Source organism: Bactrocera oleae, chromosome 3 (genome assembly GCF_042242935.1).
Source record: "Bactrocera oleae isolate idBacOlea1 chromosome 3, idBacOlea1, whole genome shotgun sequence".
Taxonomy (NCBI): Eukaryota; Metazoa; Arthropoda; class Insecta; order Diptera; family Tephritidae; genus Bactrocera; species Bactrocera oleae.
Window position 1 is genome coordinate 64,323,628 of NC_091537.1, and position 26,569 is coordinate 64,350,196.

Sequence of the window (26,569 nt, forward strand, 5' to 3'; positions counted from 1 at the left end):
TCAGCAGATGCCTGCGTGTGTCTGTTTATTCTGTGTATATATGAGTACTCACGGAATTTTTATTTCATTAGGAAGTTCGTCTCTCTGACACTTTTAATTTTGTCACTTATTGTTGTTCGTCAGTTTGGAGGATACAATTTAATTATTTCAGTATTTATTTATTTGTTGAAATGGCTGCTTCTTTTTAACACCAAATTATTTTTTCTGACTTGCATTGTTGTTGTTATTACAAATATTCTTAAATGTAGAATTTGTTTTTTTTATTTGTTTTGTATTTGTATTAACATAATAATTAGCTGTCTTTCGCGTATTTTCTTTGTATCCTTCGTTTCATATTTTGTAAACAAGGCGAATTGATAAAATTTTCACTTTTTTTTGAACAAAATTTCACTGCTGTAATAATTCGGATAAAGATTATATATATATAAATAAAAATTTATTTGTATATGAAGAATATACAAATTTATACTAAATTAGTTGTAAGTCGTAACATCTTTGTAGAATTAGAAATATCACTCACTAAATTAGAGAAAGAGGTGTTTAACACTTAACAGAGTTTGCCTTAATTTACAGACAACTATCTATGTTTAAAAATTGCACATTATGTATACGCAAAGTTTTATGTATACTAGCTGTCAGTCCTAAGCAGATACTTTCCAGTCGTAGAAGTTTTCTTAATTTTCCAAAGCGGCTTAAGTGGCTAGGCCATTTCATTCCCTTAAAAAGGCCTAACTTTGAGAACTTATTCTGGTACTAAAGAAATATAATCCAATTTTTCTTTATCAAACAATATTTGAGAGTTTAAAAACTGTATAGTGAGAGTTTACTACAAAATTACGTTTACTGCGTCTTCGGAATCATCTTTTTCAAGAGGGCGTCAAAAAAATTAGGTCTTAATCTGTATAAGACTGGCCAGATAGTATACATATTTTTAGCTTTACATAATTTTTATGCAAAATTGCGGATTAATTTCATTTGCATATTATACTGTTCAACAAAGGAGTGATTCGACAATTCCTGACATTAATCTTTTAAATTTTTGTTTACTTTTCAATCCGAGTAAGTTAATTAGATAATAAGAGTTGAGAAAGTAATATGTCAAGAGCATATCCTCTAAGGGGCCATATATTTAACAGATGAGGTATCTAAGTAAGACTGTCGCCATAAAAAAAAATCAATTATAATTTTGTGAAAACAAAGTTATTTTCAAGCAACTTTCAAGACAATGGGGTTAGTTGTTAAAAAATGTATAATTAGTAATAACAGTAATTGCCCCATATTCAAATTTTTAGCTTGAAATAGAAGTGGTTTACTTAGCAACCACTTCACGGCTAGGGGCGTCATAATCGTAGAACCACATCAATTGCCTTTGTAAGACGATAAGTTTTTTATATCGACTTTAGAACACTATATTTTACTTCATTACTTTGCCTTGGTAAATATATGTATGTGCTTAACATCACTTCTACTATTAAGGCTTAATTCTCCGCAATTTTATCTTTGACTGTATCGTCCTATCCTTTGTCAATGCAATTATTTTATTTGCCAGTGATTTATTTATTATGATGTCGATACAACGCGCTATGCAATGCTCAACGCTCATGGGGAAGAAATGGTAGTCGGCCAGTTAGTATAGACATCCATAGACATCCGGTAGCACTTTAGTTGAGCAACATGGATTTTGTACCTTCAATATTTTGACTTAACATTGGCGCAGGGTCGACTCATCATCCTGCTACTACATATTTGCCCTATTGTCTCAACGTTTATGGGTATCATCAATTTCGCCGTGTTGCAACGACGCAGTGTCGTCGACATCAGCAACGGCAGCGCGCCGCTAGTCATAGACAAGACCATAAGATCCGTCTTAACGCAGTGACGCGCTCATTGGCATCATGCAGCATCCATTGATGTCGTGGAATTTTCGTTGTTGTTTTTGTTTGCACTTTTTTGTAATTTTTCTTGTGTCTAACGTTGCCGGCCGCCACAAACATGCTGGCAATATGAAAGCAAGCGAGCAGCAAAAGCAGCATGTCCTTTTGGCAGAGTAACCCACAATCGACCACGACCCAAGCACCAGCACATCCACCAACGTCACTTAATTTGGTGTTGAGTGCTGGCATTCCGGCAGCCAACAATGTCTGACATTTCAGGCATTTGTCGCACCTGCACTGATTTGTCTTCCTCAGTTTGTCAGCGCGACCTGCCGATTCAGTAACTTTCGGTGCTTCGCTGCCACTTATCGACATGCCTGCACTCCGCACTCTCTTCCTCTAACTCGCTGACTGGTGCTGTCGTTGCGGATGCCAATGCAGAGGCTCATTTTTTATCTTCACTTTTCCGCATCAGCACGTCAATTGACATCTGCGGCGTGGCTGCTGGTGGTTGCTGTCTTTTAGTTCTTAACGACATCTCTCCTCATCAAAATGTTTGATTCTGTATTTATTGTGTACAAAATTATACATGCACATACACATACATAGATTTTTTATATTGTACAGAAAACTACATAGCATACAGGTTACAATATTCGTACATATAAAAAAAAACTGTTTGACACAATTTGATTTAAAAGTTAATAGTTACCTCCTTGCTGATGACTACAGTCCTCAGAACTCAAGAAAATGGTCGAGGCCTAACTTGAAAAATAAGGCAAGCCATACTACAAAAATCGTATAGAAAGGTTTGAAGATCGCTTTAAACTTCATGCACTGTTTAAAGTTTATTATTTTAGTTTATAAACTAAATTTACTCAAATTATGAGAAAACGTTCTTGTGTTTTTTGTATACGCTTATAATTGATTTTATATAGAATGCATTACAACTGTATTCAGAAGTATGAAAAGAAATCGTTTTTGGACAATTAATAACATTTTTTATTTATTATATGGATATTATTATACATGATTAGCTTAAAAATAATAAATATTAACAACTTTAAAAATTATATTATAATATTAACTTGAAAATGCCCAATCAATTTGTGTACCGGCAGGTGTAGTTGAATATTCTGCACCAAACAGGGAACTAAACTTTTTTTCTTGGAGCAGATTTCTTATTGCAGTTCCTGTAGATATTAAACAAATGTTAAAATCTCCAACAATTAGCACATTTTGTCTAACTCGGAGGTAAGCACTTCCTGAAGTTCTACAATTAAATATCTGACAGAGAAAGCTGAACTTCTATATAGAACCAGAATATTAATATTGAAACATTTAAACAAAACCGCTTCTAAAACTTTGCGGCCTGAATAAATTTTCTTTACAGCCTTTGATTCTATAGACCAAACAATACTATGCTTTGCATACAAGTATATTATAATGCCCCGTTTACTTCTGTTGCTTGTTTCCGTGCTATCTATCCTTAGCTCGTTAATTGGAGTAAATCCTGGTATATCAAAACTTTCGCAAGGATAACTTCAAGTTTCTACAAAACATGAAATATCTGAAGATAGCATCAAACAGTCGCTTTTTATATTATTAATGTGAGCGTGAAGACTCTGAACATTATGAAATAAAATTTGATGTCCTGATGTTCGGGAAATCATAATATTAAAACTTGTTGTCAGAGCTTTATTTGTGTTCAATTCCCTCAGTTCCCTAAATACAGGTCCGATTCAAAAATTTTGTTAGGAGGAATAAAATTTCCTATAATGAATAGACCTTCTGCAAAAGTAGCTCGACTACAAGTGACATATATTGAAGCTCCAGGCGTTCTGGGTCGAGTATGAACTACAACATTATTATATGTGGCACCCTGGCTTTTATGAATAGTTATTCCCTCAGCCGGAACAACTGGAAACTGATTTCTTTCAATTGAAATTTGTTAATTTTTTTATATTGAAAAGATTTTAGAACTTTTTCAATTGGTGTCTAAGAATTTGTAGAGTATGAGGCTTTTTTGATCGTGCTATCAAACCAACAGAAGGTCCCAAAGTTTAATCCACAGATTTGTTGGAAAAGGACAATGGAAATCAGCTTGCATAAGTTGTCCAGCTGCCCCATTAACCAAGCCATCACACGTGTTTATATTCACTGTAATCATATATTTAGCGGAGGTTTTTAGTGTCAATGCTTAGGACAGTTCCTACGTTTCAGAAGTTTTGAAAAGTTTAGCTCTTTCCATAATATTATAATTTTCACTTATACCAATTCCTTTAACTGCGTCTATTTTATAAGATATTTTTGCTCTATACAAAGTCCAGCACTCTAAGAGATGTGTATTATTTTTTTCTCCGAAATGAAAAAGAAGCTCAAACATAATATATGTGATGTAAACTGAACCAAAGGGGTTAGATTTAATATGTGGGGTATATGATATTGTTGTTGTACCAAAGGAGCGGAAATCAGTATATTAGGGTTATAAGGTTTAAACAAAGGTCTAGACCAATGTCATTCATATGCAGCGATATACCACGTTATTTTTAAGAAAAACTGTCCATTTAAATTCATTGAATTATCAAATTAACGAAAAAAATTATACCATAAGTAGTATATGTGAACTGGAAAATTCGTGGACCGATTTCGCCAAACGGAAGTTTTAATTTTTTACATAAAATATGTTGGAGATAGATTCAAAGCCGAGGAAATTCCCTCAAATCTTATATTAAAAAAATGTTGAGAAAGTATTAAACATGCATTATTAAATGAAATAGTGATTTAATTACAATCAAATTTTGTATCTTCTTGACTTATATAAAAGGCCATAAACTTAGTCTCAGTTTTATTGCTTGAAGTGAGATATACAAGTACATAAGTATGAATGTGATATTAACTCGACCATAGTGGCTAAAAATTATATTATAAGCTTATATGGCAAACGTCTACCAGAGAATCGGAATTCATTATATCAAGGTGTGAGGTTTAGACCACGGTATATACTAATTTCATTCTTATTCAGCCTCAAACCACATAATTTTTACGAAATCTTATCCACTTAATTTCGTTTAAATATCACATTTTGCTCAGCTATACTCGAGAAAATATTTTGAAGCAATTTTATATATAAAAAAATATGAATACTCACTGACCGACATATTCAGCATAAAACTGGTTAGAATAACGAAAAGCATTATAAGTAGTATATGGAAGTTGAGGGTAGTATTAATCCGATTTCATCAATTTTTGCCAATACCACATACTACTAACATGCCACAGACTAATAAAATGCTCCCACTGTTTCATTAAGGCATCTCACATACCACCACTAATCATATGGAGTAAAGTCAGACGAATGTTCGAAAATCCTGATATTAGTTACACGGGGGCTATGTAAAACTTGACCCGACTTCATCCATTTTAGACACAAGGATACCTTGTTATGAGCAAAACACGCTCTCTCATTTTCATTGAGATAACTCACATACTGGCCAATATACGCGGTATAAAGTCACCCGGAAGTTTAAAAATCTTTATATTAAATATATGAGGGCTATAGGAAGTATTGACCCGAAACATACCATTATCGAGAATTTTATTATATGAATTATAATTATATATCTTATACATTGACCGATATTTTCGGTAAAAAGTCTCTAACTATAGGCATTGGGGTCCACATATTCAGTACCTAGGGGCTTGAACAGTTTAGAAAATTTTTGGTCATAAGGTGGCATACTTTAAACGCATTATTCACGCAAAGTTTTACCCTAATATATATATATATAATATATAATTGTTGCCTTATTTGCATACTGGAAAATGAAAGAGTCAAATGGAATTTAAAATAGTGAATTTAAAATGTTAACTACAGATGCCCCTCCTTAATGTGATCCTGTGTGCCAAATAACAGTCTTGTATCTTATTGCGGAGCTTAGTTATGGCAATTTATTTGTTTTTGATTAATGGCGTTTTGTGGGCGTTATGCCCATCTGCAATACCAACCGTCTTACGTTACCAAGAAACATGTGTACCAAGTTTCATAAAGATATCTCAATTTTTACTCAAGTTACAGCTTGCACGGACGGACGGACAGACAGTCACCCGGATTTCAATCGTCTCTTCATCCTGATCATTTATATTATATATTATATATAACTCTATATCTAACTCGATTAGTTTTAGGTGATATAAACAACCGTTAGGTGAACAAAACAATTATATTCTGTAGCAAGAAGTTGTGAGATTATAAAAAATAAATAAAACGTATTTGTGAAGAAGTGATTGAAATGCGCAGACACAACAACGGATGAACACGATACCCCGATATGTACAAATTCACGTATCAAACTGAACACACATACATATACAATATATACGTGGGTACAAACATAAAAGTATACTTTTTTAAGATGGAATGTTCATCAAAATCGAGACAAAGAAGTAAATAAAATGGTTACAATAATATAATCGTCAACGGCAGTCGACTGCAACAATAGAGAAAGACTAGAAAAAAACAAAATATCAAAAGGTTTAACGGTATATTCATTGTAGATATGTTACAAGTAAAACTTAATTTTATTTTCGTAAGAGACACGGTGTGCTACGGTCGTTGTTGTTCTGATGTGATACTTGGTGGTGGTAGGGCACTTTGCCGCTTTCGCTTTATCGCTTGCAAAGTTAAATCATACGATTGCTGGTAATGACATCGTTGCAAACTTTGTGAATGTACATACACACATAATGATAAGTATGTATATAGATAGATAATCCAGCTCGAACAAGATATAATTCCTTTATCAAAGATATTTTGATTTTTATCTCACACAAATTGACACACGCTTGTAGATGAAAGTGCACATACACGAATGTAAGCATATACTGACATAACACCGCTAAATCGTTGACAACATGTCGAAGGACATTCGTCGTAGCTATCGAACTCGCCGAAATTCGTAGATCGTCGTCTCCAATCCATATTGCTTCACGGACACCATAGCAGCATTTGCCCACCTCCTGCGGTCTACAAACCTCCTGTTGTTTGGCTTCTTGCACATATTCAATTTGCTTTATTTGATTTGTACTTTGCTGTGCTCAGCAAATTTCTTCTCTTGCGTCGTATTTGTGATTGATGTTTCTGCCTGTCAAATACTGGATGCGCAAGGACGGATCAAACGACGATTTGTTTACTATCACACCATCAGTATGCGTATACAATGTCTCACAAGCGTATGCAAGTGTCTCCTGTTCTCAATATTGTTACCATTTGTGTTTGCTCAGTTGCATATATCTATGCCGATAACTGTGACGAAAGTCATACAATTTTCAATAAAGCTTAACTCACATTGCTACGATATTGTTTTTGTTGCTCTTGCGAATGCTCATATTACCACACAAACGGGCAATATATTTGCTATCTGGTTGTAATGGTTGTGGCCATTGTGTCACATTGTAGCAAAACTAAATTGAACAACTTTAAAGAGTAGCGCATTAGGGAGGTTCGATTCGTTGAATAATTTTAATGCCATGCACATGATTCCAGCATGATTCTGGACATAACAAATACTGAAGTTCCAAGTTCGGGTGTAACCGAACATTTTATAAACTCGCAATTTTCAAAGATCAAAGCGGGAGGCATATTTGAAGGTACTGACATAATTTGATATTAAAAAAAGAAAACCAAGCGAAAGAATTCAAAATTTGGAAATGGTTAAATTTAATATGTTGAATGTATGAGAAAAACATCAACCAGAGGATCAGAAATAATTTTATTAGCGTTATGAGGTTTAGACCAAGGTCTAGAACAATTTCATTCATATGTAGCGCTATACCAAATTATTTTTAAGAAAAATTGTTTACTTAGTTTCATTAAAAAATCACACATATAGACCGATTTATGATAAATGATTTGGCGTCAAGTGAAAAGATATCACTATATCGAGTATGTTAAGGCTAGCAGAAGGTTTGGACTGATTGCAATATTGGTTTTCATTGCTGAGGGTTAATTCGTGGACCGATTTTACACATTTTTGACACTAAAGTATGGTAAATCCTATATTATACGCGAGGAAAGTTTGACATAGCACATTATTATTAGAAAAATTTTTCTCCGAATGTCAATAATGTATTTCACAAAACGACCGCCATTTGCGATAAAAAGTCAGCCATAGTCATTCAGTTCCACATGTTCAGTACTTGGGAGCTTGAACAGCTGCCTGTATTTAACAGCCAATATTTTCATTGGTGCTAGATTTATATACTGTAAAGTAAAAAATCATATGGAAAATTTTAAATTTCACAAGGTGACATACGGTGCACCAAATTTGGTTGGAATTTGTTTGAATTCAAATTAAAAATGAAATTATTTTAAAAAGTGTGACACGCCCGGCTTAATTCCGGCTCTTATGAATCCCTTATATACCATCTCCGCATTTTCTTATTGAGTTATCGCACTTATAGTAGTTTCAACATAACCGTTATATGGGAAGTAGGTTATAATGTGATTTCACATATTTTCAAACTGTCGGATTTGTGGATAATGGCGTTTTGTGGGTGGGACAACGGTCCGATTTATTCCAATTAGTTTAAAGTGAGACAAACAACCTTTAGGTGAACAAAATTTTTTATCTATGTAGCAACATGTTGCGAGAGTATAAAACCGTTTTAGGAATGTAATCTATATAAATAAACAAATGTTGGATTCGAATTGAAATATTTAGCCATGTTCTGTATTTCACTTTCACATACGAACGAAGTGATTCGGTTTGAAAATCGAATTTGCATGTTCCAGAAATCGAATAATTTTTTTATGTGATTATACGGTATGCATTATGACGGAATGCCTTGTTTTGAAAACCGAATTAATAAATTTAATATAATTTGAAAACGAAAAATTTATGAAATGTGATTTCTTCTCTGCGTACATGCAAATAATGGATATGTGGGCGGAAGAAGGTTGGAGTGATACCTGAAGTATTTTTCAAGATGAACTGGCTGCAATTAGGGTAACAAAAAATGTATTGCTCCCAAGTACAGCCTCTTTCAAGGAGGTGAGGATTGACTAACACAGCAGAGTGGCAATACTAGCATTGAGTTCGCTCACCGTGCGCTCAAAGTTAGTTAAGAAGTGTGTGGCAATCACAAATGCAACTCTGCAAGAGTTCTTTATAAAGCTGATATGGCAACATTCAACCTAGACTATCTGTGATGCTAACGTACCTCCATCTTCCCTTTTCATCATGCATCGTCCAGTTGTAAGCACGTCATCACTATTTTTGTATGTAATTACATTATATCAAGTTTTGGAAAGTAATCAAATCGAACATTATTGTGGACATCCCACAAGTGCCTAAGCTCACTATCAATAGCTTAATTATACTCGTATAGGGCTCGCAACAAAGGACATCCTTACCCCAATCTAATCAGACTTGGTCGGTGCTTCGCAAGTCTGCTGCATTTCAGCACGGGCTTTGTGTAAGCTCAGAAAGCGTTAGTTGACAACAAGCATCTGTGCAAAAGTTATATTTTTCTGAAGCAAATTTAAATGTAGGAGGTCTAATGAATTACTAGCTCTTAGCAATGTTCAAATCGCCGCAATCTAAGAACCAGACGCAGGGACTGGAATTGATGTTTGCCGCATCAACAAATTTATGTCAGCTTCAAGGTGCGTTATCAACAAAGTAGACTTTTGATCACAAAGAACCGTCATTTCTTGCTGTCCAAGTGGGATCATTCGTGACTTTATGAATATTAGTCCGATTACCTAACCTAACCTTACGATTAATTGATAGTGAAAGTCTCTTCAATTCGATAATATTAGGTCAAGTAAAAAGTTCGTTCGGTTTTTATCTAAGAGATGGTGTTATTGTCCATAGTACTAGTGTTAGGGGTCGCATCATGTCATACTATACGGCGCTGAAAACTTGTTTATTCACGCTAAAAGTTTGTCTTTGACAGTTTTTCGATTTATTTACTCAATTCGTTGTGAGCGCTCGTCAAAGATGGACACCAAAAAAGAGAAAATACGCTATATTTTACAATTTTTCTTCGATCAAAGCGAAAAAGCAACCAAAGCGGCTGAAAATATTAATTTAGTTTATGGGCCTGATAGCGCAAAAAACATGATGGACCGAATTTCCATCTGTAATTCGCTGCAGAATCGCAACAAAATCGACCCGTTTCTGAAGCGGATTGTGACTGGCGATGAAAAATGGGTCACTTATGACAACATCGAGCGCAAACGGTCGTGGTGAAAGCTCGGGGAAGCGGCCCAGATGGTGGACAAGACCTGATAGGCGGCCAGGAAGGTTTTGCTGTGTGTTTGATGGGATGGGCAACGAATCATCTACTGCGAGCTGCTCCCCTATGGCCAAACGCTCAATTCGGCCCTCTACTGCCAGCAACTGGACCGCTTGAAGGCAGCACTCATCCAGAAGAGGCCATCTTTGATCAACAGAGGCCGAATTGTGTTTAATCAGGAAAACGCCAGGCCACACACGTCTTTGGTGACTCGCCAGAAGCTCCTGGAGCTCGGATGGGAGGTTCTAATATACCCACCTTATAGTCCGGACCTGGCACCAAGTGATTACCATCTTTTTCTGTCCATGGTGAACGCGCTTAATGGTGAGAAGCTGGCCTCAAGAGAGGCCTGTAAAAATTGGCTCTCCGAGTTTTTTGGCAATAGGGACGCAGTCTTCTACGAGAGGGGTAAAGTGAAGTTGGCAACTCGTTTACAACAAGTTTACGAACTAAACGGCGCATATTTGACTTAAATCGGACAAATGTACACAAAGTTATCATCTTTTGAAAAATCAATAAAAAACCGAACGATTTTTTTACTTTACCAATATATTTTTGCATTGGTTTCCCACTCCTTTGGAGTAAACACCAGTTTTTGAACAGAAGATAGATCGACTCCATTTTATGAGAAATAACGATAATTTTGCGAAAGGATTTTGAAAGGAGACAAAATACAGCTTGAAACTTAGTCCAAGAAAGTTACAGCTGAACTTAATTGCCATCGCAATACTGTAGTAATAATGTGACCTGCCATCATTCCCAATACAGGATCCGCTTTATTAGTCAGCTATGTACTTTCCACATGGTGCTTCTTCTTAATGAAATATCCGTATCCTTCCCAATGGTCATTTGGAAACGTCCTCCTGTTCCCTGTTGCAGATAAAGTGGAATTGTGCTACAAAGTTAAAGTAGTCAATAAAAGCATTTAACCAGTACATAATCTTCTGCATCACGAAGTCATTATTTTGCAAAACTGTCACGGCAGAATGCATGTTAGTTCAAGAAAATTAAAATTTTGATAAATAAAATATTTACATATTGAAAGCAGATGTCATTTGCTTCAAACAGCTGGGGTCGGCTTTAGTAGGCTTTCGGGGATAAAATGTTTATGGGCAGATAAAGGAGATCCTCCAGATCATGAATATATGTAGATATAGCCGCGGGAAACTTATAGTTTTCGAGATATTTACGTTTAAAGTTGAAAATTTCAACTATTCAAAGTACGTATTTTTGCGATTTAAAATGAATTATACACTTATATTTTTTACTTTTATATCCACTAAAATCCGGAAAAATGAAATCATTCGTTTTGCGGAACACCTTAACTGAAAACACTCAGTTTGTCACATCAATTTCATTCGGTTTCTGGAATATGTCTGATTAAATAAATTACAATGTGCTAAAAATTTTTAGTCCTCATATTTTAAAGGGTAGCAGAAGAGGCTCGAGCGAAAACTTTTATTCTAAACGTATGAAAATTTGAAAAAGAGTACTAGCAGAAAAATTAAAATTAATTGAAAAGAGCGAAATACTTATAAACTGCCATACTCTGTTGCAAAGTAAGAAAGGGCTAAGTTCGGAGGTAACCGAACATGTTATACTCTCGCAAAGTCAAATTGTAACTCGCTTGAGATTTCTTTATATTTTTTAATAGTTAGAAGTAGGAACTGTTGCCTCATGTTAGAGAATATTATCCATCAAAAAATAGGTTTTCACGTAAAAGTGGACGGTGCCAAGCCCACTGTCTAATTTTGAACGCGGTTCCTATAAAGTCATCTCATACCATCCCAGAGATAAAATTTAATGTCTTTGGAGTTTTAAGCTCTTGATTTATCGCGGCTTTAGTAGTTTTTAACAGTACCGTTATATGGGGAGTGGGCGGGGTAGTCACCCGATTTCACCCATTTTCACACTGTCGATAGAGGTGCTAAGGACATTTGTTATCAGTGAATTTTATCATTATTGCTTTAACGGTTTAGGAGATATGCACACCACTTTTTAAAACTGCAGATGCCCCTCCCTAATGTGATCCTGTATACCAAATAACAGTCTTGTATTTTATTGTGGAGCTTAGTTATGGCAATTTATTTGTTTTTGATTAATGGCGTTTTGTGGGCGTTATGCCCATCTGCAATACCAACCGTCTTACGTTACCAGAAACATGTGTAGCAAGTTTCATAAAGATATCTTAATTTTTAAAGTTACAGCTTGCACAGGCGGACGGATGGACAGACAGTCAGCCGGATTTCAACTCGTATCTTCATCCTGATTATTTATATATATATAACCCTATATCTAACTCGATTCGTTTTAGGTGATACAAACAACCTTTAGGTGAACAAAACTATTATACTCTATGGTAACTTGTTGCGAGAGTATAAAAATGTCGTCTATATATTGTTCAAATAGTTATAAGTTAAATGCATACACTAAAAAATGTTTACATCGAATTGGGTTTTTATTCCAATGGTCGATGCAGAAGCATATGGGATCACATATTTTGAAATTTTCCTTACTTGTATAGTATTATATGCAATACCCCACTTTCCGTTATAATAGATGCAAATGGGTCTAAATATCTCTTTAGTGAATAATGAAATATTTAGTTTAGTATTGGTGGGTACAGATAGAATTAGAACAAATTGATTAACTTCGTTTTAGACATATAAATCGATTAAGTATACTATAGTCCACCTATTTATCCGAAAGGAAAACAAAGTTATAGTATCCTAGTGAATAACGTGCCTAGCATAAACATGCAAATTCACAACAATAAGGTCAACATTCTATACCTTTGAATTTAAAATTCTTATCAAAAAGTTTGTGGTTTCACTATTTAAGAAAGCGGAAGGAAGCTTAAAAATGCAAAAGCAAAATGCCAAAGTCATAAAAAAGCTGAATGCGCAGCTTAGGCTTACTTGAATGTAGGGTGGTATCAATGTAGCGGCGGTTTCGAATGTTATTGTTATTCTTTGTGTTGTTTTTTCTGTGTCGGTTGGTTAGCCATTATTGCCGCTATTATTACTACTTTACTTGTTTTTGCTGGTAGAAATAGCCGCATTTGCAATAGTGCGAAATTGGTAAAGTTTGAGAAAAATGTATTCTTTCTTTCGAGGCGGCTGCCTTTTTCACTTCGAATTGTAGGCGGCGGAGGGTTTGGTGCTATTATCAGTACTAAGAACTAGAAATTCGCGGAAGGAGTCAAGGGAATTAAAAAACCACGGAGTTTGTAAAAAGCTGAGTCGATTTAGCCATGCCCGTCTGTCTGTATATGGTATACGCAAACTATAGCATACACCTGCGGCCACGCACAACTTGACCCCATTTCTCCTGTGGAAGGTACATCGTTTGGTTCGACACCTAAATCCAAAAAGGCCACTTGAAGAACCATCATCATATCGACCTCTGTGCATGCTCGACACGATTGGTAAAATGTACGAAAGCATAGTAAGAAACCGCTTGGAGTTAGCAATCCAAAAAGCCGGCGGATTATTAGAGAAGCAATACGACTTTATAAAAAAAAGGTCCACTATTGACGCAACAAGAGAAGTCGATGATACGACAAAATTTGCAATAGGTGGGAAAATATGGAAAGGTGGTATAAAAAAATATTGCGCGCTAATTACCGTAGATGTGAAGAATACATTCAACTCTGCGAAATGGGCAAATATCATCAAAGCTCTGTACAAAATACGCCCTTCCCCATGCCTCATTAATATTATTATGATCTTTTTTGAGAATAGAAGATTGCTATTCGATACGAATGAAGGCACCCAGAGCTATTTTATTTCGAGTGGTGTACCGCATGGTTCGATTTTAGGCCTCCTTCTATGGAACCTGATGTACGGCGGGGTGCTAAAAATACATCAACAACGATCCGTGGTGTAATATTGGACTCAAGACTAAAATTTAAGGAGCCCTTAGAAAATACGACAGGTAAAGCAAATAAAATATATAATGCATTATATATAATGATGGCAAATAAGGGCTGTGTGCCGTCGGTTTCTTACCCGTATTTTGTATGATTTTGCCACGCTTATTCCAAATCTGTAGTAAGTTTTTCTAGCAGCTTTAGTTTTCGAAATTTGAATGTAATACATTTTAGCCAAAATAGTACAATTTTAGAAAATGAAATTATATTTATCTTACTTAACATGAAAAAAGTTTTCTTTTATGTGCTTTTCATGCATAAATAGAAACATCAGTCTTGTTTTGAATGCTCCAGCAGTAATCACCGACCACAATTGCATTCCAACGTTCTTTGGTATCGATTTTAAGCGAAAATCTGAAAACTAAACTTGGCGATAGTGTCACGGTTGAAAGTTTTACAGCAATTTTGTATGAGTCTTCTGTTAAATGGAAGGCTGTCAGTGGAGCGTCAGAATATTCATCAGTATCAATGTCTTCTTCTCTCCTATGAAGTAACACTTAGTCCAGTAATTCCTTGGGAGAGCTATGAGATGGGAGTATATAAGGTTAGCGAATTATTTCCGCACTCCGGCTTTCGATGCACATACTATAAAAAAAACGCACAACTTACCATTCAAAAATTTCACATGTTATGCATCTTTGGCAACACTTTATAGCGGTACTTTTATTTATCTCTCTGCAGTATGTTGCTACAGAGTAGCAATAGTTTTGTTCACCTAACGGTTGTTTGTATCTCCTAAAATTAATTGAGATATCTAGATATAGAGTTATATACGAGTATATATAATTGATTAGGATGACGAGACCAGTTGAAATCCGATTGACTGTCTCCCCGCCGTCTGTGCAAGCTATAAATAGAGTAAAAATTTTGATATCTTGATTAAGCTTCGCACAAATGTTCCTTGGCACCATAAGAAGTTTGGTAGATGGGCGTAATCTGACCACTGCCATTCCTACAAAACGCCATTAATCGAAAACCTATAAAATGTCATAACTAAGTATTAAATTAGGATATAAACATGTAATTTGGTACAGGGAATTGCAACCTAATAAGTTTAATATATATCTTTCCTAAACTTATATATATATTATATATACGCAAAGTAAAATATAGTAATAAAACTAAGTGAGTCTAAAATACCTAATTTAATTGTAATTCATTTGCGATTGCGTAGAATAATGAATTTTGAATTGTTTTGCAACATTTTTTAAGACATAGTTTACCTAACATCTAAATTTATTTTCCCTACTTTGATCCTTGCATATTACAATAGTATATAATGTTCGGTTACACTGGAACTTAGCCCCTTCTTACTTGTTTTATTTAGAAATAAGTAAGTGATACGTCATTTATCAAATATTTTAAAAATTAAAAAAAAACACATTCAGTTGTAGACTAAATTAGTTCGAAATATAACAGACTGATATTCGATGAATAATTTTTTATTTTTTTTTATTTAATTTATAATACAGAGTTTAGTCGCTTAATTTAAAAACAATTAAATCGAACGCTTTTGTATAAAAATTTGGAAAGTATATTGTTAAGTTCTGTGTGGTCGCAGGTGTATAGCTGCCATGCAAACTTAACGATCAGAATCAAGTTTTTGTATAGAAACTTTTTTATTTGGCAATATATCTTACGAAATTTGGCAAAGATTATTGTCTAAGGCAACGCTACAATATTCAAACAAATTGTTCAGATCTTACCTATATAGTATATATTGTAGCATAAATATAGCTGTCAACTAGCGATCGCAAAATCATCCAGCCTGTTGTGAAACATTAGCCTCTGACCAAGGTACATACAATTTGACACCAATGATGTAATCTTTAAATTTACGACATGGAAAAATCCACAGTATCGAAAATATAGTCCATATTACGCCAAGAGTCTTCATGATCTGAGTATGCCGAAACACGATACTTGGGTTCACCTTCTCATGTGTGATTAACGGCATTTATGGGTCAAAGGAAGAATTAAAAATTTGTATAAAAACTTTGGTTGGTCTGCAACCAAGTTGACCGCCAGTGAACTCAGGTAAACAATTTCCAAAATATGTATATTAAAATTTTCAAGTTATCTAGCTAGTTATCAGCAAAGAAGATTATAATATTATATATATAGCTTTATATCTATCTCTATTCATGGTCCGACGAACAATCGTTAGGTTTAAAATACATATACCAGGCTAGCTAATTTTTGAAAACAAAAAAATCATAGTAGGAAGAAACCCATCCGAAACGAAAGATAAATAACAAACATTAAACGAAAAATAATTTAAGGACGATATAAGGTCAGGAAATGGAAAAGGGGGTTTGTTTAAATTTATAAAGGTTACAAACGGCTTATCTCGATTTCCGGTAAAACTACGAGTCCTTTAGAAAAAAGTTATATAACAATGTTGTAGGTAATGAAAATATCTATAACTTTTGTATAAAGACTTTTTTCATATAATCTCAAAATTTGTACAAAATATTAAAATAATCAAGTTTATGTATTTTTATTTTTACAACATTCTTTTTTCTTTCGCGAAATTTGGTACAAACATACCATTTTATGTTCCGAATCATTTAATCGAGATAAACCATTTTATCCCTTAAAAATTTACCACGCCCCTGCCCTTCTTTTTCCCGACCTCAGATAGTAAATTATTTTTACTTTAATGTTTGTTATTTTGTCTTTCGTTTCCGATGAGTTTCAACCTTATATGAATTTCCTATTTTTTTATAATTTTTAAAGGCTTCTGCACTAGTCTATTTAGGTGAGGTAGAAGAAAGAAATCTGACTTCTTAGAGTACTAGAGTTCACAAACAAGGCCTCAGAGTCAAAAAAATCTACTATATTCTTTTCAAAAATTCTTTTAACTAAACATTTTCAATTATTCCCACAAGGTCCTTTGACGTTAAAACATTTTTTGCCTATTTTGTTTTGGTGAACATGTGGAACCACCGACGCATTTTACCATGAATTAGATCCTTGTAACAAATGTATCAAGCCACACATATGCACACTTCTGTGATCGGAAAATATAAAACGCATACACAAAAAAAGTTTTCACAACACAAGCATATCGATTAGAGGTCGTTTGAAAGCTTTGGCGACCTGCTGTCGTTGATGGTGTTCTTGTCGCTAGAAGGGACTATGCGGTCATGTAATTATCAGTTGTTGGGCAGCCAACAAAGGATGCCAATGCAATGCTAACACATATAATCAAACGTCGAACGAACAAGAGAAAAACGAAAACCAAAACACAAGCAATAGTGTTGGAATAATAATGTGCGGACATAGCCATACTAACCAGCAAACATTTTGTATTTATGTGCGTGCATGTGTGTACTTGCGTATGAGAGTATGGAAATGTCGGCAACAAATCGCGTTCACCACGAACGTCAATATTCATGCTGGACAATTCCAGTGGACACAAACATACACGCCATGGTGATCGATAGAAAATAATATTGTGGGAAGAGTTGTTACGAGCTTAGAAAATGTGGCTTCTGGTTGTTAAGGCCGCCGGTTGGTGTGTTTTATGTGAACCACAGCACCACACATAATGTTGGCCTTTGACTTGCTAACTCCCCACAGGCTACAATTGTTATTGTTGTTGGTCAGTTAGTAGCGGGTTTTCTCAAATTGAAATCTCGTTAACAATATATTGGCAAACGGAGAGTGGATGCTGCTTTGCTCACATCATATTGTCGTACGTGGCGCTAATCTTTGTCCAACGCAATTGCACTTTTACATAATCAACGTTGATTTAAAATGACGCAAAATTCCACAAATGGAATGAAGTTCACGCAGTTTGTTATTGGCCAAAACTATCAAGCCAGATTAGACATTGCATTAAGCCCTGCAAGCATGCAACAAAAATTTTGAAAGATTTAGTTAATTAATTTAATTTTAATATAAAATTAAATATCATATTCATAAAATTTAGTAGAATAATATAAGAGTATGTATTGAAATTAGTTCTAGTAAATGTCCAACGGCAATCAATAGCATCCACTTCTATTTCTTTAAGAATTATTATTGTATTCGAATGTTGTTCAAACAAAAGAAATTCGCTCTAAAACTTATATTGTATATTGTACAATATATAATATATGTTAATTATTCGCAAGATTCATCTGGCGCAGAATTCAAGCGATTCATTCATTAATTGCTCTAAACGGGAGACTAAATTTGTGAAGAACGTGAATAGTAAAATTTGTCCTGCTTTCAGAGGAAACATGTAGACACTTTTTGCTCGTTTGTATATTGGACCTTCAGTCATCCGGCTACAAGTAGACGTCTAATATGATTTGTGAAAGGCTCAAAACACTTTGTCGATACACTTTGTTCATATATAGGCATTTCTGGCATCACAAAGCACCGGTGCTGTAAGTGAAATCCTCGAAACCCAACATAACTTAAAGACATAACAGCTTTTTGATAATAAAGTTATAAAAATGTGTGACGCAGACGTATACAATTTGACAATATTATAGATATATATATAATATAGATATTAAAAATAATAATATAAATCGAATTGATAAGTTCGAAGTTCACTTAAGACTTAATCAACTCGACACATATTTCTTCATATACCATGGCGATGAATGACGCCGATATCATTCTTTTATTGGCGGCTACTGTCCCGGTCTACTCATACTCATACGTGTGTGAATGCATTTGCACAAGCTCAATGCAATTAAAAACCTTTCCATGTCCAAATTATGCTCCAGAACCTATTTCAGGTCACGAGGTAAATATGGATATTTTTGTTCTCGCTCCAAATACCTATAGATATTTTCCTCAACACTGCCACTGCTTTAACCGATCTGAGATTTTTTTTATTAATCGCCAACCACTTAATTGTGCTGTCAGTACCAGCAACATAGTCCTGTAAAATGAAGCGCACCCATCGGCTCATTCTCACTTCAGTTTGCAATGCCACTAAACTATTTTGCATGTAAAATGCTCTCCCTCACATGCTTCTTGTATTGATATACATACATACTGCTACTTTGTGCGCTCAACTTCGAGCTTGATTCGAATTTGCCGAGGCATTTTAATAAAGAACGTTATCTCTTCTCTTGCAGGTGTCTCGGCTGAGCTGTATTACGTGCGCGATGGTCAGGTCAACGATTATGCGCTTAATTTTGCCGTTCCTGTGCCGGCAAACGTCAACGAGATCTCCTTTACGTGGCAAAGTCTAACCCATCAAGCGCTGCCATACAGTGTCAACATTATTACATCAGAGCCGTTCGTACTGCCACGGCCAATGTTGAATATTTCACGCATCGGTGAAATTCCGCTGGAGCCACAAACATTTGCTGTCAGTTTAAAATGCTCTGGCACACGGGACGCTGAAGTTGAGGTCACCATCGCCATCGAAATAATACTGGACCGAAAGACGAATAACATAACAGATTTGATGTTCAAACGCAAAAAATATTGTCTTGCTGGCCCACAGGAAGACGGTCACCATGCGAATATCGGTAGTGGTGTCGGCAATTTGAACAAATATATTAACCAACCGATAGAGGGTATTTTGGAAGATGTAACTAGTGATCATGTGGCACGCGAAAACGAGGGGATTAAGGTCGCTGAGGATGGTATAAATCGACATTCGACTAGTAGTGATGAACAGCATACGATGGATGAAAATTTGTTAGGCGCTGGCCGTATGAGCGGTCCAGGTACTATTTTGCATGATTTCGATCCCATGTTAAAGGAGACACTTGCACCACCTGCCAGCGGTGTAACGACACTCATAATAGGCGGTATACTGGCACTGATACTGGTCGTTACACTAATTGTTATTGCTTACTGCGCTAAGGGACCAACGAAGCGTCAAAATCACGGTGTGCACCTCATTAAAACATCAAGCTTTCAACGCTTACCTACAATATCATCGACTGCCCACAATTCCATATATGTGTGTCCCTCAGTTATCACACCCACTTATGCAACCCTCACACGACCTTTCCGAGAGTACGAACAGGAACCGGAGGAGTTTAATCGTCGTCTAAGTGAATTGACTGTACAAAAGTGTCGTGTCCGACTATCAAGTTTGGTGCAAGAGGGCACATACGGTCGCATCTATAAGGGTACTTACAATGACTGCCAAGAGGTACTGGTTAAAACTGTTCAACATGCCAGTCAAATCCAAGTGTCGCTTTTGCTGCAAGAAGGTATGATGCTATACGATGCGGCACATCCCAATGTACTCTCGGTCTTGGGCGTTACAATCGAGGATTTCACCACACCATTTTTGCTCTATCCAGCGGGAAACAATACTCGAAATTTAAAGCTGTTCTTACAGGAACCGGCATTTGCGCGTAGTGTTACCACCATCCAGACAGTGCTGATGTCCTCGCAACTGGCAATGGCCATGGAACACTTACATAATCACGGTGTAATACATAAAGATGTTGCGGCCCGGAACTGCGTGTAAGTAGTTGCATATATTTTATGTATTTTTGGAGACGGAAGCTTTAATAGAGATATTATTGTTTGAAATATTAATATATTAATATTGTAATCATCAAAACAGTGAGAGTGAGTGAAGATTTCTATAGAGATTTAATGTATTTTGTCAACATATCAACCACAGCTTAACTCAAAACCACTTATGAAATTTGAATAGTTAATAAAATCTGGACTGAAAACTTTTTACATTTCTGAGACGTATTCTCTAGGATAAATACTTTCCATCCTTAGACTTCGAAACATTTTCTACGCCACTTCATACGTTTCAATGACCTTTGTAGAACTTTTCAGAAGTTAATTCGGACTAAAGAATCTCTTTAATAGATGCAATAGCAGAATGTTTATTATAAGTCAGAGTTGACATATGTCTCTATAATAATGAACATAGAGCTATTGCAAAGATGAGATGATGTAAAACTTTCCACTTTTTTGAGTTTGAAACTTTGATCTGAAATCACGATTAAAATATGTATACATATTGCAATATTCGCACCTTTAAGTATTCATTACAGTTTACCATATGGAATATACATATGTATGATCAGAGTAGTGAAACAAACAGTTGCTAATCCTGTTTGGCACATTGAGTAAGATCTATTAGTATATTAAGATTATAATTATCATAAGAATATACGCAACTAAATTTCTTTCCTTTTATCTCATTTATTAGTATCGATGACCAACTGCGAGTCAAACTTACCGATAGTTCGCTGAGTCGTGATCTATTCTCAGCCGATTATAATTGCTTAGGTGATGGTGAAAATCGGCCCATTAAATGGATGTCCCTTGAGACCATACAAAAGAAGCACTACAACGAGGGTAGCGATGTGTGGTCCTTCGGCGTTCTAATGTGGGAGATGTGCACACTGGGTAAACTGCCTTACGCCGAGATCGATCCATATGAAATGGAGCATTACTTGAAGGATGGCTACCGTCTAGCACAACCCTACAACTGTCCAGATGAATTGTAAGTAAATGATTGATACACAAATATCTTTTTAAACATATTTTTCCCATTATTTTTCAAAATTTTTTATTAAGGTCTACAGTCAAACAAATTAAATTTGTTGGGGTTTTTCCTTTTTATTTTTCGTAGATTTACCATTATGGCCTACTGCTGGGCAGTATTACCAACGGAACGTCCCTCATTTAGCCAAATGCAAATATGCCTTTCGGAGTTTCACACGCAAATCACAAGATATGTCTAAAGTTCCGAAATAACTTGGAAAAGGTAGACTTTATAATTTAAAGCTGTTGTACATAAATGAGAGAGTGTAGAGTTCTTCAGATGAACACATTACGACTTAAAGAACCCAAAGACAGATAATTAAGTGGAAAGTAGGTATATTCTTATATACATACATATGCACATTTATGTATATAGAAACAGGGCAATATATAAAGGATGCTTTTTAGACATAAGGGTGTGCCATTATGTTTTAAAAATCATTTCGGACAAGTGACCGCCGCTTTTTGCAGGAATTCATTCACATAACGTCTTGTTGGAACGAAAGGTCGTCCACATCAACATCCTCCAATTCAGGAAAGAAAAAGTATTTAATCATGGCTCTATAGCGTTTCCAATTGACTATAACACTATGGTCGACTTCATTTTTTATAGAAATATGAACCAATGATTCCCTCTGCGCGTAGAACACACCAAACAGTGACTTTTGGAGGATGCACCGGCGTCTCAAAATGGTTTGTGGATTATCATCACTCCAAATGCAACAATTTTGTTTATTGACGTACCCATTCAACCAAAAATGAACTTCATCGCTGAACAAAAAATTGTTTGCGTCGCGCGAACCGTAATGGTTCGGTTGGTAATAAATTTGGGCAAGTCTGTTCATTATGAAATGGCAAAGCAAGCTGAGTATAAAACAAGTAACAATTGCCAAAAAGACGAACTCCGAGAAAAGTATTGACTGATTGAAATCCACACGTCTGAAAAAACACCCGTTACCTATACGGGGTGGCTCACGAATCGTGCTACAAAAACAAACCGTAATAACTTTCTTTTAATGAATGTGTAACATTTATTTTTTTTTACATTGTACAGAAAATTTTATTTTATATTAACTAATTATTTTTAAAACTTATGGACCTTCATGTTTAGCCATGCATATGCGACACCTAATTAGAAAATTATTCATTGCCGGCCTGTAGGGTTGAAGTTGGATTGCCTCTATTATTGATTTAATGAATTGCTTCAATTCAATCAGATTTCTGGGTTTTGTTTTGTACACCTCTTGCTTGACATAACTCCATAAAAAAAGTCTGTTGCAGTCAGGTCAGGTGACCTTGGGGCCAGCGTAAAGTGGAGTTTCTTGATATTAATTTGTTTTCAAATTTTCGTTGGAGCTCCACAATAACCGGTATGCTAATGAAAGGGATACGTCTTCGGCTCAGTTCTGGGTAAAAAGACTCCTTCAACATCTTTAAATTACGGTGACCATTGACAGTTACTGTTACACTATTTTCTTCAAAGAGGTATGGCCCGACAATACACCTTGATGAAACTGCACACCACACAATGTCTTGTTCTGGGTGAAGTTCCGTCTCGTGGATTATTTCTGGATTTGATTCACTCCATATATGGCAATTTTGCTTGTCTACATTTCCGTTTAGCTCAAAATGGGCCTCATCAGACATAAACAGGCAATTCATCAAGTTATTGTCTTCTTCGGCAAATTCCAATTTTTTTTGTCAAATTCCAGGTGAATAGGCAAATTCAAAGGTTTCACCGGCTGGTTATTTGATCTTTGTACGGAAACAGGTTTAAGTCATCATGAATTATCCGTTGTAATGAACGTCAGTTAACTCCAAGTTACGGCGATAAGTGCGAGTCGAAGCTCTTGGATTTGCCTGAATTGACGATGAAACAGCCGCGATTGTTTCTTGAACACGAGCATACCTATCTCGATGGTACGGTCTTCTTCGATAATGGTCCATTTACTCGGGGGAGTGCCGCCAAAATCCCTTCTGAATTCCCTTTGGACGGAAATGACGGACTGCAAAACATGGTACTATTAAATAATAACCAGCCAAATAAAAAAAAAACAAGTCGATTACACAGAAAAAAAGTTATTACGGCTTGTTTTTCTACCACGATTCGTGAGCTACCCTGTACATAGGTGCATATGTATTTATGAGTGTGTATAAAAAGTAGGCGATAGGCGAAGAGAAGAAATATTTTAATAATTTATGTTTTATTGAAATTCGAAGAAAGTGATTAATAAATAAAAAACAGATTGTATAATAAATGAATGGCAACTCAGAAGTGCCACATATGAGTTGAAACAGTAAGTAGAATTGTTCCTCCCGAGAGCTGTAATAAGCTTTAAACAAACAAAACTTAGACAAAATGTTGAATATATCACCCTTACAACTTATTGTCCCCGATGATGGTGAGCCTTCAACAAACACTTAATCTTAAGTAGTATTTACCTAATTATTTATGTAAGTACCATATTTAAGTACTTATGTAGGGGTCCGTGTTTAAGCTTTGATGTAAATGTAAAAATTATTAGGTGATGACAGTTTAATACCACTATGCTTATAATTCTTAAGTTCATAATTACAATAGTATATGAAATGAACGTACACACCCCCAACTGTAATCAATACGAGTATGTAAGCTTACAGGTATGTTAAGTTACTGTTCTCCCACCACTCAGGTCTAGCTCTTATCCCGTGTATTGCATTCATAATTATAAAAAAAATTTAGCTTTTATTTATATTGTCTTTTCCTATAATAAGCGAGTTTTCAACCTGTAATTGCTAAAATGAACAGAAACGAAATAAACGTCCAAAAATTGAATATTTTTAAAATTGACATTTTATTTGGTTTACAAGTATTTATTTGGTAAGTACATCCGCCGCTTAGAAACAGTTTTGCATTTGAAATCATCCGTTTTTATAGGTTTTATAACATTTCAAACACTGTAGATACTAATAAAACCCCTACAATTGTCCCTGTTTTATTTAAACTGTGCCTCGAAACAGATGAAAATGCTAATAAAAATGTATATATGATATAATATTACCCATTGGTAAAAACAAGACGAGAATCTGGTGGCTACAGTTCGCAGCATAATAAAGTTCTGTTAAGAATCATTCTCAAATGATCTATTGAATGGGAACACAGTGAAGCGTTTTGTATGTTGACAACCACAAACCCCAAATCAATACTATTAAAATACATAAATAATAAAAGAAGCTGCCGTAAGTGGTGAACTGCCGGCTGAGCTTTTCAAATAAGGCAGAGAGGAGATAATAAAGTCTGATTGCCGCTCCATATACTAGGTGACGAAGTCAAACAAGACAAAAAAAACATTTAAGCCTTCTCTTTATTCAAGCGAATAACCAGGCGAATGGATTCAATGGTGAGAGAGGACATTAAAAAATACATTAATACCGTTGCTATTGCCTAGTTTTCGGAATATTTGCTTTGCATACCGTAACAGGACTTTGCTTTGCGGATGGCTACTGAAATCAGTTTACTTTAAAACGGTTGAATGAAATATTGAAAGTATTTCAGTTAAGGTTAGACAAGAATAAAGATTTTTTGTTTGTTAGGCGATCTCACCAAAGACTTTTCAGCTCGTGTAGTAAACTCTACAACTGTTGCTCGTTGCAGAGGAAGACGATCAGTACTTGGCTTCAAATTGGCACAAAGTTTCTCCTTTTCTGGACATGCTTAAAATTACTAGAACAGTTGGTTGGTCACTCAAAAAGGAGCAAATGGAGAGATAATAAAAGATATTAGTTTAAATTAGGAACGAATACAATAATTGTCTTTTCTGATCTAAGAATTTAGAATGTTTATGTCTTTTGGCTTTGCAGTTCAAATATTAGAGATATAAACGCATAATATATACATAAATCTATCAATTTGTAGTAATTTAGGATTTAGAAATTGGACTTAGCTTTCATCTGAGTTACAAAACACCTCCTCGGAAACGACTCTTCTTTTCATGGTTATCCTAATATAAATAGTAGCATATGTACATCCATATAGGTATGCGAATGGCTTTGAATCAAAGTTTTTTAGCGTTGTACTATAAATGAGAATCATTTTAATCAAAAAGAGGTAATGTTTAAGTAGCTGTTTTATTATAGAAATAAAATGATAATTCACTAAAACCATCATTATCTCAAATATCCAATTAGGATGTATAAATTATTATATAATATAACCATAGTTTGTGTTTCTTCATTATCTGATTTCGTTGAATAGAAGAAGAAGAATAAAAGTTATATTTTCACCGAGTCTTGTTGTAGCATCTAGTGAAAGCCATACAATTTATTACAAACTTTGTGCACAATGTTGGTTCACCAGGGCATACAAAATCTGAAATGTACTCCAACACCTGAAATTGGGTCATTGGACTGCATTTTATCAAGCTACTAATCGACATACATACGTGAACACACGCATGAGGGTTTTAAATTTCATTTAGTTATAGTTGTGAAGAAGTCTTCAATTCCATTTCTTCATAATTAAGACGGTTAATGAATTGGTATAAATATATAAGGGTGTTCGTTATTTCCCTACTTGATTTTTTTTGCAAACAAACGCCTCCTGAAATTTCAATTTTGCCCTCAAAAAGAAAATCCAACGTGCTTAGGGATTTAACAAGGGATTCTCTTAAAACATGCAGGGATTTTTGTACTTTGCAAAAAAAATTTTTCTAAAAGAAATCAAACCTACAATTTTGAAAAAATTGTATTAGAATACAAAATTATTTGCTCTACAAAAAAGGCTTAAAGACCTTGTTTATGTTGAATTTTTGTTTTTTAGGGCAAAAACTGAAACTTCAGAGGGCGTTTGCAAAAAAAAAAACAACTTGGGAATCAATGGACACCCTAATATACCTACACATATTATATTTATTACACACATGAATGCATGTTTTACAAATATTTTATATTTACATATGCATACATATATCATAAATACAGGCAAGCATACATGCACATA

At 35.0% G+C, this 26,569-nt stretch overlaps 1 protein-coding gene across 5 annotated transcripts in view; it reads left to right on the top strand.

Annotated features, from left to right (window-relative positions):
- The window catches only part of drl (derailed), a 160,319-nt gene extending 135,913 nt beyond the window's left edge, over window positions 1-24,406 (top strand). For 3 of the 5 annotated variants that reach the window (XM_036371015.2, XM_070106749.1, XM_070106750.1), the window contains 3 exons: window positions 19,191-20,544; window positions 21,254-21,550; window positions 21,680-24,406. In XM_036371015.2, coding sequence (XP_036226908.2) covers window positions 19,191-20,544; window positions 21,254-21,550; window positions 21,680-21,791 — 1,763 coding nt within the window. In that variant the 3' untranslated portion in view covers window positions 21,792-24,406. The remainder of the gene's footprint in view (window positions 1-19,190; window positions 20,545-21,253; window positions 21,551-21,679) is intronic. The other 2 variants (XR_004978192.2, XR_004978204.2) reach the window with 2 other exon arrangements.
- The last annotated feature ends 2,163 nt before the right edge of the window (window positions 24,407-26,569 follow it).